Genomic DNA, 14,387 nt, shown 5'->3' with positions numbered 1-14,387 from the left:
GGGATGCCCAGCTCGGACGCCAGGGTAACGTCCATAAGACTTACATCGGCCCCCGAGTCGATGAGTACCTGGAGAGACGTGGACTGGTTTCCCCACAGCAGAATGGCGTGGAGAGGGGGACGAGTAAGGGGAGAAAATGTTTCTTTAAGCCCCACCAGAGTACTCACTCCAACGAATGAGCTAGGTCTCTTGACGGGACAGGTAGACACAAAATGACCGGCAGTACCGCAATACAGACAACTCTGGAGACAGCCTAGCCCTGCCGAGCTGTCTTGGCTCGGGAAGAGGTGAATCGGTAGTCTTCGGGGGCACTTGGAGGAACTCGGGTCAGCTCAGATCCTCTCGGGGACATAGACACCGGGGGCTTCCGGAGTTTATCAGATGAAAGCTGGGATCTTTGAGTGAGCAATTGGGACCGCAATCAGACCTCTTCTGCCGCCTACATTCCCATAGCCGACCATCGAGCCGGATGGTTAAAGCGATGAGCGAGTCGAGATCCGTCAGTAGTTCCTGGGCTGCAAGCTCGTCCTTTACTTCTTCCGATGATCCGTGCAGGGACGTGTCGAATAGCGCTTCTGGGTTCCAGGCACACTCCGCTGCTTGCGTGCGGAAATCCACCACATAGTCTGCCACACTGAGGGAGTCCTGCCGAAGCTGTGGTAACTTCCGAACAGCCTATCTCCCGGACACCGGAGCCTCAAACATTTTTCACCTCCACCACAAATCCCTCCAGACTGAAGCATACGGCCGACTGTTGTTCCCAAACAGCCATAGCCCAGGCAAGGGCCCTCCCGGACATCAGCGTGATGAGGTATGCTATCTTAGAGCGGTACGAGGGGATGGAGGAAGGCTGCAGCTCCATGACGAGGGAACACCCGACTCTCCATCGAAGCGCTCCGGGGGAGGTAAGTGGGATTCCCGGGAAACCGAGGTGATGGCGCTGCTACCAGCCGGGTTACTGAGGGGCGGGAGGTTACCATCATGATAGGCTGCCTAGTAGACAACCCATGGAATTGCTCCCTCAATGTGCCCAATGCTTGGTCGTGACGTTTGACCACAGCCTGGAACCCCCCCATCGGACCGCGAAGCAACTCCTCGTGCCTACCAATGGTGGCTCCTTGGGAGGAGATGGCATAGCGGAGCTGGTCCAAGTCTGCTGGGTCAGTCATGGCCAGTTCGTACTATCACATTTCAAGGTAAGACCCAGATGCAGACTGTGTTGAAGTAACAATGTTTATTACAGCAACAGGGGCAAAGGTACAGGACGGCAGGCAGGGTCAGGTCAGGCAGAGGTCGGTAATCCAGAGTAGTGCGGCAAAGGTAAAAGTGCTGGTAGGTTCTACGAACAAAACCAACTGGCAACAGACAAACAGAGAACATAGGTATAAATACACAGGGGCTAACGGGGAAGATGGGCGACACCTGGAGGGGGGTGGAGACAAGCACAAAGACAGGTGAAACAGATCAGGGCGTGACAACTTCATTTAATTAAATGCATCACATTCTGACGGCTTACATGGTCTGTTGAATAGAAGCACTAAGACACTCAGACGTTCACGCTGTATTTTACCTATAGCACCTGTTCCTATTCAGTGACTCACAGTGAGTGTTACTATGCTGTAGAATAATGTTTTTTCCAGGCTTGTCTATCCCTACCTGTGGTAGAAGGGAAGGAAGGGTTTGCTTTTTTACAACCAAATCTCTAAGCTGCAACAAAATGCAATATAACGTTGAGGATAAAATTCAGAATGAAACAATTTCATGTACAACATTTAAAGACATGCATCACTGTACTGAGTGTTTCCATTTCTAAAAGGAAATATTTGAGTGTTTTTGGAGCCTTCGTTCATGTTCTTTCAGAGCCCCCCGTACTGCACAACAACAATGAGGAAGTGAATTGCTGGTTGGGGTAAATTTCGCCAAAAAAAGTGAAATTGCAAAAAAGGTGTCTGGACCCTTTGGTTTGGTTGTAAAAAAGTTAAATTCTCCTTTAATATGCATTACTGTGGCTTCTCACCAGGACTTATCTAACACAAGCTACTGCTCTCATGAACAAGGTGATGTCGTCAAAGGGCCAAAATAATATGCACATGTAGCTATGTGAATTCCTCTTCTCCTAGATATTTCCTCATTCTTCACAATCTCCTCCCATATCCTCCCCTCTTACCTCCTATCTCATTTTCTACTGTCTTCATTTTTCAAACATTTTATTGCAGTCAGATTTTTCAGTTTTCAAAATTGCAGAATGTCTGTGTTAAGGTTACGCTCATAGAACACAGAAAATTGTCATCTGCAATTGTATCTCCCTGATATCTCAGGAGCTGGTGTTCTATATTCAGATGAAATTTGAAACCTCATAAAGTCCTTCATTTTCACGGCAGTTATTAAAAAATGCCACCTATGATGCCGTAGGGAGGGCAATAATTGACATCCCTAAATCAAAAACCTGAATGGGTTCTCTGTTCCTATGCAGAAGAATCTGCTCAGAGAAGAGATAAATGGTGAAATAATTTCAGTGTTTGATTTCACGTCATACCATGCACAGCTGAATCCTGCTGCTCCTTAGACACCTTCATTAGTTTGACTCTGTACTCTGTATATTCTATTGTATTCTGAATTTGATGTTACCAGAGGATCATGTTTGCACTGAAATCTGAGTGGGTGAGGAAACTAGGGCATTTTTCCGATTACCAGTGACACAGCCCAAAGTGCAGTCCTGTGAGTGTACACACTGTTCAAAGGTTATAAACTCTAGTCAGTCTGTTCATCAGCTGTCATCGTTGTTTGGTTGATGACCTCACGGCTTTTATTGGTCTTCCAACCCAAATTGGCATCTGTTTTGTCAGAGGGACTGTGGATGTAGCAGTTATGTAAGGCCGTTTTCTACCATGCCACTTCTCTGACAGCCCAGCACAACCCAGCTCTCTCCACACTGATTGCTACTCTGTTATGGAATGCGGCACAAGTTATTTGGTTGGTTGTCATTTGAAATATTTATACTCACTTCCGTTTCTTGTAGAAATTGGGTTGTTGTGTGCTAGGACACAACAAATCACTCATTCTCTCTGATTGAAAATAAATAAGAGAATGGGAAGTGAGTATGTGCCTTACAAAAACCCAGGGTTCAGCAAATAAAACGCCTGGTCTATTATTCATAGTTTTCCTGTTTTCTGAGTCACATTCATAATTGAGAACATTATGTATTTGCTCAGATGTCTTTTCTCGAAGTACTACGCATGTTGTTCTTTGTTCACCACAACAATAAAAAAAGGGGCAAATTGATTTGCGGTCTTGGAATGTAGCTGGGAAAGTAATTAGATGTGTTGATTTGTACTGTAGGGTGCCATACTGTATCTGCCATGTGCCATAGGTACAGTAGACAAACTGCCGTCGTTGTCCTGAGGCCAAGCAGCACCAGGAGAGATTCAGAGAGGGTGCATATTTCTCTCTTTCTCTCTTGTTCTCTTTCTTTCTGGTCAGCCTCAAATGAAGGAGATGCTGTTTAGTGCCGTTGGGCCTCGGCGACAGTGTGTGAAATGTATTGGCCCTGAGCCCTGCCATTTGACACGCCAGACAAGGCTAACAGATCTTGTGCCATTTCCATTTCCTGCTTCTGTGTAAAGCTGACCTTTGCTGCCTCCTGGCTATTTATTTAAACTCTGAGCACCAGAGACTTATGGTGTCACCAGGAAATGATATTATCAACGCTCTCCATTTGTCTGCCTTAATGCAGCCCCGCCGTACATTCTCCCTACATTGCATATACTGTAATGCTATATATTTATACTGTGCTGCTGCTGCAAACGAGGGCAGTGGTTAACACCCAAGCCTTCATGTCCAGAGCAGGGGGTGACAGTTACTTGTAGCCTCCCTCTGAGATAAAGATGAATATGTATTACAGTACTGTACAGAGCAACTGTAGCCATATGGGCAGTATGAAGAATGTCAATATAGAGCTGTGAGAAATAGCTATTAACAGTGCATATCATACCACGGACCAGAGTTGACCTTTTTGTAGAAGCACAATCTAAAATGTCAGGGACATTGATTTAGTCATCAGACTCCACTATTTTTAATAATTCGATTAGGACTGTGTGTTGGTAGAGCTCATGGACGGACACACTATTACTTTCTAATAAAATACTGATCCTCTCCCATCTCTTTCTCTCTGTCTGTGCTGCAGGTCTGAGGAGGGTGTGCAGAGGGTCCTACAGGTGGACCTGGAGGTGGACAGCTTCCTGGGTCCACTGGGCAGCCGCTGGATCACGTGGCAGGTGGAGTACCCGGGCAGCCGTGCCACCACGCAGGAGGCAGAGACAGAGATCCGACTGGCCCAGAAGGACCTGGGGGGCATTGTGCCCCTGGCCATGGTGAGTGGTGCCAGTCAGCCAGTCAGTCACAATCACTACAACACACAGAGCAGATGGACTGTGCCAGAGATCTGAAGAGCACAAAGTTCACTCAAAGTTTTGTCGGTTACACACTGTGCATCCTGCTGTTCACAGCAGTGACGATGCTTCACATAATTGTTTTTCTATTCACAACTTTGACTTTTGTACATCTATTGCATATTTTGTATAATCACTTACTGTATATTATTATTGTGGAGTAATATGTTTATAGGTCTTGTACATTACACATCTAAGAAATCTTAGATCTTTGATTCCTGATGTAACTACACTGAAATCGCAGACCTTTAGCTTCAGTGTTTTGCCTGTGGAGTGTGTGTTTTGGCATGGAGGAGGAGTGGGTGTATGTGGCCCTCAGCAGGCCCTGTGTGGGGCCTGGAGGCTCTCTGTGGCCTGAGGGTAGGCCTGCAGGTGTGTTTCTCTCTTTAGGCTGCTATACAGATTAGCCTCTCTATTGGATGGATTCACCAAAGCTACTCCATTGAACTTCACAGAACATCTCTCACCTCATTTGCCTTGGCTTTCTAAACAGAGTTAGATCCAGAAAAGCAACAGAAAGATACCAGAGAGATCAATTACGCCCACTTACAAGCATGACATGTTGCTTGCCAGTGTTGAGATATGTGATTTTCTGTAAGCGCTTTATTTCTATGTTTGCGGTATGCATAATGAATGTTGTGAGTGCACTGTCGAGTATAAATAATTCCATATTAGCAGCGCCTATAGCTTCATAATAGGTGTCTGTGGGTGGCTGTATTTGCCTGTGTTGCTATGCTGAGAGGAATGCAGCTACTCTTGTTCTCCACAGATCAATTTCCAAAATAATTTATGCTTTTTTTCTTCTTTGTTTTTTTTACAGAGGTAGATTATACTCATAGTTTCCTTTTGATATTCCTTTCATTCTTCTGACGTGTCAATAATGTGCCTGCCATATAAAAGGGATATTTGCACCCACGCTTTGCATTGACACACATTATAAATAGCATTTCTTTTTTTAACATCAGTATTCCATACTGTCTCTGAGGGAGCTTTATGTGGGTACGAGAATGAGCACGATATCCATTTAAGGCGCAGTCTTTTCTCTGATCATTTGCAGATACATTTGCTCATATTTTGGTATACAGTATTTGCAAAATTATAAATGAGGAAACACATTTTAAGGGTTTTTTGTGGCTGTCAGAATTATAGACTGACTTGGGATCTCTGTGAAAGTACTGTACACTTCTACGCCCATGTACTAATCCATCACTAATAGTGCCTTGTATTATGATGAAATCATTATACATTTTGAGTGGAATAAGGATTTATGGTTCAAGGCTGATTATAAAGGCTTTTCTATAGCAACAAAGATCCATCATATTTAACCTGCTATTAGAATAATTTGATAAACTTGGCTAAATCAATTAAGGCATAAACATTATGGTGCGAGGCTCATATGAGAAGATGAATGGTGTATTCAAATACATTAGAACAGATTACAGATGTGTACTGTATGGATGTGCTATGTAACCTCTTATGTTTAGTTATCCTGTCCTGATTCAGTATTCTATTCAGGAAGCTTTCCATTAAGCCAGTGATGACCTTAGCAATAGATGCCCTTTCTAGTAGATATAGATTTCCATTCTAGTAATTATATTTCTATGGTCATAACACTACATGTAATGGAGGGACTTAACATTTCAATGCATATCTCAGGACTACACCTGGTCAATGCACGATTGACATTTCCATTGCTGATATTGACATTTTGACATGAGCAACCCATAAGGTTGATAGGATATAGGGCTGTTGGTGTCCAGCCTTACTCCAGTCCTATAATCAATAGCTTGAGAAGGAAATATCCTGGCCTGTAAAGTACAGACTCGTCAGACCATTTCCTTGGTCAGTATACTGGTTTTCCCTTGCTGCCTCACCTTCTTCATCACTAAACCCCAAGAGAAAAAAAACGACACACAGTAGGCTCACATTGTGTACACAACTCACACACACAACCTCAGACATTGTCACAGAGCACATACAGTACCCTCACTCACTCTCTCACACACACACACACACACACACACACACACACACACACACACACACACACACACACACACACACACACACACACACACACACACACACACACACACACACACACACACACACACACACACACACAGAGAGAGCGACTTGAGCATGTGTCTGTAAATGTGTTTGTGCAATCTGCATGCGTCATTGCAAGAGAAGGCAAACCAGCGAGGAAGGCTGAATTAGATTACTTGGGATCACTCTGGCATGAAAAGCCCATAGATTACTTCCTCTCCTCTCATCCTCCCCTCCTCACCCTACTGATCAGCCCCACTTCCCCCCTGCAGTGGGAAAACAAGAACATAACTGCGTTTCTGAGACAAAGACAGTGTTACATTGTGTCTCTGTGGTAGGACAGGACAGGAGACTGGACAAAGACCTGTATCAGTGACACAACAATGATGTCTTCCAGCTGTTGATCCCTTATGTTCGGGGATGTAGAGGGTTCAGAGAGAAGAGCAGGCAGCTCTTTACAGGCCAGGGAGAATAGAAGAGCATTATTATCAGTGATGGGTGACAGAGAAAGAAAGAAAGTGGGCTGCTCAAATCTCTTTAATCGAGTTGAGTGGGGAGACTTCAGAGAGCATACTGAAGGCATCTGTTGACACAACAGCGCTGTCGCTTTGGTTAAGAAGAGGCTTTCATCTGTAATTAGGACTAATTAGGCTAATAGGCTAGATTGTCTTTTGCCATGACAGAGACGCTAATTGAGTTTAGGCCAGAAATAATCCCTTAAACAGAAAGGGGGAATCCATAAGTGACCATGCCTTAAAGGTTATAATGTAATAAAGCTAATGATTATTAATAATGGCAAGCTTATTCAGGGTTGGATAACATTCATGGCTTATTACCTCAGTTGCTCCTCAACCCATTTAAGGCATGCTCTAAATGACTGTGCCCTTGTTCTAATTGGTTATAACAAAAAAAAGGCCTTTTTATTGCACTTCCGGAGTCAAGTGATAGGGCTCTACTGTAGGTGACACCTCTGAGAGAGAGGATTTTTTTGAAAGATGAGCTCTCTTTCGTTCCTCTTTGAAGCAACGTCCTCCTGTAGCAGGGACATCTGCACACTGCCAGCTCCCAGCACTGTTCAATGGTTTGTCACCCATTTCAAATCTTGAAGCAGGATTTCTGCGAATGCTGCAATTATTTTAAAAGACTTAAAAAAAAAAGGGAATTCAGAAGTATCGGAGAAGAAAGAGCAGAGAAACACCTTAAACATTTTTCTCTCTCCTCTTGTCTACAGCTGTCCTTTTCTCACTTTCAGAAGAGCTTTCCCTCCCACACCATTTTTCCTCCTTCTCCCCCTCTCTTCTTCCCTCCCATCTTTTGTTTACTTCAGACAAACATACCTTAATATACAGTAGTATCTCTCCTCACCTCCTCCCAATGGCGTCCCTTCTGACCCTATAGTGGTAAGTAGCTGTGTGTTTTTTGGGTGATGGATGGATCTTAAAGGCAGTAATTGGTGGCTGAGCTGATTCCTCAGCAACGCAGCAGGAGGCTGGCCCATTATCCTTTACTATCCTGAAGTAATACGCTCCTGCCCAGCCTCATGATCATTACCCACACTGCTCTACTCCAGGGATGAAGAGCGAGTGAGAAGACTAGGCATGCATCATATCACCACTCATATGTCTTCCTGCTCCAGCATCGGCAGCAAACTGTGCTCACTTAAACACAGCTCATTCAAACAGCATGGAGATGAGGAAAAATTAAAGAAGTGGTTTGTATTCATGTGTTTTCTGAATGGTATTGTTAACAATACATCACCACCCTGGCCTTCTCCAGCCACTTCCTCTCCCAAATGATACAGTAATCCATCAATGATACTCAGTTGAATGTTTGGTAACACTTTACTGTAGATTTCCTTATGCATGCATTCATAATGTTTCCTTATTGATGTGTTATTTTCCCACATGCATTTAATTCCTTGCACCTTAGTGCCAGGCAAGTGAAATAGCAGGAAAGTGATTTATCAAACACATCGCCAGACACACAGGTATGTGAGCAGAGCATGTATCCAGCACCCTGTCGGACATGAGCACACATACATCACAGTGAAGTTTGAAGTTTGTGCATTGTTTTAATATCAGGGGCTGGGTGCAGATAGAGTATTCAGTTGTATATTATTCTATGTATTAAGGTATACCTGTAAGTAGAGATGTCAGAGTACTCTGGTCTCAATCAGTGTCTGAGCAGCACACGACACGATGCAACAATACACTACACCAAGGGTTTTGAGGGCAAAGTTATCTTATCTACATAAACAATTTGGGATTGTTTATACCGATCTAAAGCGACACATAAATCCCCAATGCTTTAGGCTAGAAACAAGCGGTAAAACTTGATGCACATGGGAATATCTTTGTTTATCTCTGTAACAGTGAGAAGCTGAGCTACGACCTTCTAAAGTTGAGGAGTCAAAGAAATTGGACTTTGCTTAGGAAGTAATCTTATACAATGTGTGACTCTGTCGCTATCAATTGATAAAATCACTTTCTGTAAAACAGAATATGTATAATTAAATTGAGGGTTCATTTAAATTATCATAATTAAACATATTAAAACTGTAAGGGACTTGGGTTTTTACATTCGAATATACATAGTATATTGTCCATTTTTTAAATTTTATTACAATGTTTTTAGAGCTGACAGGATGAGTAGAGGGGGAGGAGTGGCTATCTATGGAGAAATTACCTCTCCATTGCACTAATTAAATCTGTCTCCATTCCAAATCAGTTTGAAGTGTTAGCTCTAAGTCTCACATTAGGTAACAACTGTAAAGTTACAATTGTTACAGTATATTGCCCACCTTCTTCTAGTAAGAATATGCTTAGCCATTTAACAGAATTATTAGCCACTTTTATATCAACTGAAGTCATTTTCCTAGGAGATTTTAACTTTGATTGGAAAACACAGGACTCAGATAGTTTTAAAGACTTTTGTACTGAGGTAAATCTCACACAATTAATCACTGAGCCAACAAGGCCAAATCTTAAGGTGCCTACAAAGTCCTCATTGCTTGATTATATACTAACAAATGCACCTGAGAAATATAGAGCTAGGGGAGTATTTCCACTAGGTGTCCGTGTTCACTGCCCCATTGCATGTATTAGAGATGTCAAAATTCATAGGGCCAAACCTTATATTATCACGAAAATAAATTATAGAAACTTTAGTGAACAAGCTTTCTTACAGGATCTTTCCCATAGTAATCTTGAATCTATTTGTAATATAAATGGAGCCGAGTTGGCGTTCGAAAAATGTACTAGTGTTTTTATTCCAATGCCGATTAACACGCTCCATCACTAAGGTTAGAGCAAAGAATAGATCAAACCCATAGTTTAGTTCAGACATTTCTAATGCTATTGGTAAAAGAGATGTAGCATGGGCTAAGGCAAGAGAAACGTATTCTAGTTCCGACTGGCTGACTTTTAGGCAGCTGAGAAACCTGTGCATCAGACTTGTTAGAAGAACAAAATTGGATTACTATGTGACCAGTTTAAATGATTGTTTCAGGAATCCAGCCAAATTCTGGAAAGTAGTTAAAACATTAAAGAACAATATGCACTCCACACTCCCAAATCAGATAGGGTTGGATACTGGACTCATTACTGATAAGAACGCCATTGAAAATGCCTTTAACAATCACTTCATTGCAGCAGGCAGTCTTTTGGAGAAAATGTCAACCACAAATAAGGAAGAAAATATACATATGAAGGGATTATGCATGAGTATGCTGATGCTGATGGTCAGAGTTTCTCACTAAGCCTCTTCACAGAGGATAAAGTCATTGATGCCTTGCTAGCCATAGACACTAAGAAAGCAACAGGGGCTGACAAACTTGACCCAGGGTTTCTGGCTAGAGCTGCACCACTTATCTCTGGTGCTCTTACTGATATTTTTAACCTCACGTTGACCTCTGGGGTCATACCTAAGATGTGGAAAACTGCCTATGTGCTGCCTGTGCACAAAGATGGGGATACTGGTGACCTTGATAATTATCGACCAATCTCTAAGCTGTCTTGTCTTGCAAAAATGTTAGTCATTGGTAAATGTACAGCTGCACTCTTTCTTGTCTGACAATTGCATACTGAATACATTTCAGTCTGGTTTTAGACTGACTGGGGCACAGTACTATCACAGCCACCACACTGGTTGTAAATTATATTGTAAGGGCTTTGGATAAGAAGTTGAACTGTGTTGCTTTGTTTGTTGACCTGTCGAAGGCTTTCAATACAGTTGATCATTCTCTTCCACAGAATAGACTGACCTCATTGGGGTTGGCCTCAGATACATGTTTGTGATTTCAGAATTATCTCAGTGATAGATCTCAGGCTATTATTGCAGATGGAGTAAAATCAGGTTTTGTCACTGTTCACAAAGGAGTCCCACAAGGTTCGATTTTAGGTCCTTTATTATTCACTATATACATAAATGATATCTGTAACTCAGTGAAAAAATACAACTTTCATTTCTATGCTGATGACACAGTACTATATGCCACAGCCCCATCACTCCCTCAAGCATTTACATTCCTGCAGTTTGACTTTCAATTGCTTCAAGATGAACTTGTAGATCTTAGGCTGGTGCTTAATTCAAGTAAAACTAAGTATATAGTATTTTCACAATCCAAAAGTATACAATTGTAACATTTTAACATTGCTACAATGGCTGTCTTTTGGAACGTGTTCCCACCTATAAATAACTTGGAATTTGGTTAGATGATAATCTCTCTTTCAAAACTCATATAACTGAGCTGGTAAAGAAGCTGACATTGAGAAATAGATTTTTTTATAGAAAAAAATCTTGTCTGTCATCACAGGACAGAAAGGAAATTGTACAGGCCACTTTCATGTCAGTGCTTGATTATGGTGATGTTTTATATATGCATGGATCAGCATCAGTACTGAAGAAATTGGAAGCAATGTATCATGCAGTATTGCGCTTTGTTGCTGGTGCAAACTTTTGCACACGTCATTGCCTTTTGTACACTTCAGTTGGCTGGGACTCCCTGACTTTTAGAAGGGCACTGGTTGATATTTGTCTATAAAGCTGTCTTACAGAAACGTATCTTAATCCTAATTATCTTAACTCAAAAATCCAGTGGTCAGACAGTTTTTATCAGACTCGGTCACAGGACATGCTAGTGCTAGAGATACCCCGGATTCACTCTGAGTTAGGCAAAACAGCATTTGAATATCATGCTCCACACTCATGGAATGATTGCAGAGAGAATTCCAGTTAGATGTTTTGGTGCCTGTAAGACAGTTTAAATGCACATTACATTAACTGATTACATTAACTGTACACTGTGATTGTGTTTTGTAATGTGTGTTTTTCTTATAGAAGTTTATTTATTTTAATATTTTTTATCTCCATCTTGTACTTTTTATATGTTTTAATTTTGTTTGTTTTTACATTTTTATTAATTGCTGTGTTGTTTTTATTGTTGTATCATAGGGCACAACTGTAAAAGAGACTCTTACTCAGTTTGTTTCCCCTGTTTAAATAAAGGTTAATAAATATTTGGTAATGCAATAATTTGGGGAAATCGGGTCTAAAAAAGTATTATTATTATTATTATTATATTTAAATAGCCTACCTAAAAGATTTCAGGAGTCTTATTAAACTACATAGAATTGCAGGAAATTAGCTTAAAAAAAGGTCCCTCAAATTATACAAAATCATGCTAGTGTTGTATTTAATATACTGTAGGCTGTCAATAAACAAAACATTTCAAATGTGAAAAAGGGAGCCCTGTGGAAAAACAGTTGGGAACCCCTGCATTACACTACACTACACTACAGGGACCTGTATTTTCCTCCCATTATTGAATGGCACTCATGCACTACTCTAGCTGATTGCCTTGCCAGGGCAAAGCATAGCATTTCTTTGCATAGCATGACTCAGAGTCTACAATTGAGGCTGATGTATGAATCCTGAAGTGGCAATCCATTAGATGCTGGTACAGTAGAGCTGGGAGGCTGATGAGAGATAGCACTAGCTAATTGAGTCTATTGCGGTGTTCACGTGTGTCATAATACATGTAATGTTAATGAGTACAACACATGTAATGAACGGTCCTCTGATCCGGAGCCACTCTCTCCTTGACACATAGGACTCTGTTTAAATACCTATTTAAACTGCTTTCTAAATGAGAAGGATCTGTTCTATCAATCCTTGTTCCTTCTCTACAAAGCCTTTTTGTACAATAGACTGGAAGAGATAGGCAATTCCCACTTGTTTTTGATAAAGCGGCAAGGCTAGTGTGGGTGGGAACTGCACTTGTGCGGAACTAAGTTTGGGAGTTTTCCATTTTCAAAAGAGTGGAAGTGCTTATTTTAATGGTGTATTATTTTGGTGTCAGACGTAAAATACAGACGGTCTTAAAATATCTACATAATTGAAAGGCTAAAAAATGTGTTGTGATTGTGGCTTCCTTTAAAGTTTGCTATTTTATTGGTGTATACCAAGTTTTGCTCTCCACATCTGGCCAAAATGTAGATGCCCCATGTAAAACTAATAGATCAAATCCCTAAAACATTGGATAGAGAGGATTGTCAAAAAGATGAATTTCTTGACATATCACTAAGGCAGTATTTTCACAGATGGTCTGTTTTGGTCTTCTATCTGAAAGCAAACGTGACCCTGTGAGGCTTGAGAGAGAACCGGGTGGGAGGATTTTGGTGGTGGTAATGCATTTAGCAGTGGAGTTGACCTTTGAGCCTGAATAGGGAGGTTTCTGTCCAGAGGTCAGCTAAGCCAAACTAAGCTGACTATATGGATCTTGATCAGAGCCGGGTGAGAAAATCAGTCAGAGAGATCAGGTCATCCCTACCAGGCCTGTACCCGAGTAGGGGAAGAGCTCTCTATCGATTGGCTGAAAGTGATAGATTTGAGGCTGACATAGAGCAGGCTGATACTGACAGCGCTGCATCCCTGGCTGCATTCCTATAGCCCTGAGGCCCAGCCCAGACTCCACAGATGAGCAGGCAGAAGCAGAATATCAGCAGGGCATCGCTATACCATCACCAGCCCATCCAGATGCATTAGCCCCCTGCTGCTGCCCTCATCCCTCCACAAACCCTGCCTGTGTTTTGGGGCAGGCAGAGAGCCCATTGTGTCCCTGGTGCCTGACCTTGGTGTCTCCTCTCCTGGAGTGTTGAAACTCGCTGTCATTTGTATTAATCAGGGATACAGGCTCCTCCCACCCACCTGATCAATTGATTTAGATATTGCAGGTGTGGTATTCATGAGCCTTGCAGGCGATTTGTCCTATAAAGTTAACATATAGTGGTTCTACTTCTAGACATGTTTTATTCACCAGCTTCCTAGCCCCGCATGAGAAGAAGCAATTCCTGGCCACTGTACTCCAGAAGGTGGTTTACTTCCTGTCTGTTCACTGTAAGAGCCAATATTCAATAACTACTCAAAACTACCTTCCAAAAGGAAGTTAATTTGTACTAACTCAGAGTTCTTGTGTTTACCTGTGAAGAACACTCATTTGTAAACCGACAGTACATGTGGGAAGGAGGCAGTCTAATGAGAGAGCATGCTGGTGAATAAGTTGAACATGGGTACATATTAAAGATAGAATAGTATTGTAATTTAAAAGGTTTTATGTCCTAAGATTTGAAAGTGATTCCCTTGGAGAAATCAACCAGAAGTTTGAAGAGCTCGCAGACAAATACGTTCTTTAAGACCGTGGAGAGAGCAAGAAATCACCAGAAAGCTTTTGAGAAACATAATCACAAAAACATCACAAACTAAACATTTTTTTTTTTAATCCATGTTTGATGCTGTTGTTTTTGCAGCTTCAAAGTGCTTCTGTAGTTTTGTGATTTGTCCACCTTGTATTTTACACCTCTCAACTCACATCAAGGTATTTTCTTTTTTTAT

The 14,387-nt window shown here is 41.8% G+C and overlaps 1 protein-coding gene across 1 annotated transcript in view; it reads left to right on the top strand.

The window, feature by feature from the left end:
* The window catches only part of LOC106579906 (transmembrane protein 132C), a 190,507-nt gene that overhangs the window by 102,587 nt on the left and 73,533 nt on the right, over positions 1-14,387 (top strand). The window contains exon 3 of the mRNA XM_014160261.3: positions 4,184-4,370. Coding sequence (XP_014015736.3) covers positions 4,184-4,370 — 187 coding nt within the window. The remainder of the gene's footprint in view (positions 1-4,183; positions 4,371-14,387) is intronic.

Source organism: Salmo salar, chromosome 20 (genome assembly GCF_965601325.2).
Source record: "Salmo salar chromosome 20, fSalSal1, whole genome shotgun sequence".
Taxonomy (NCBI): Eukaryota; Metazoa; Chordata; class Actinopteri; order Salmoniformes; family Salmonidae; genus Salmo; species Salmo salar.
Note: the sequence above shows the minus strand (reverse complement) of the source record. Positions and strands in the feature narration are given on the sequence as shown.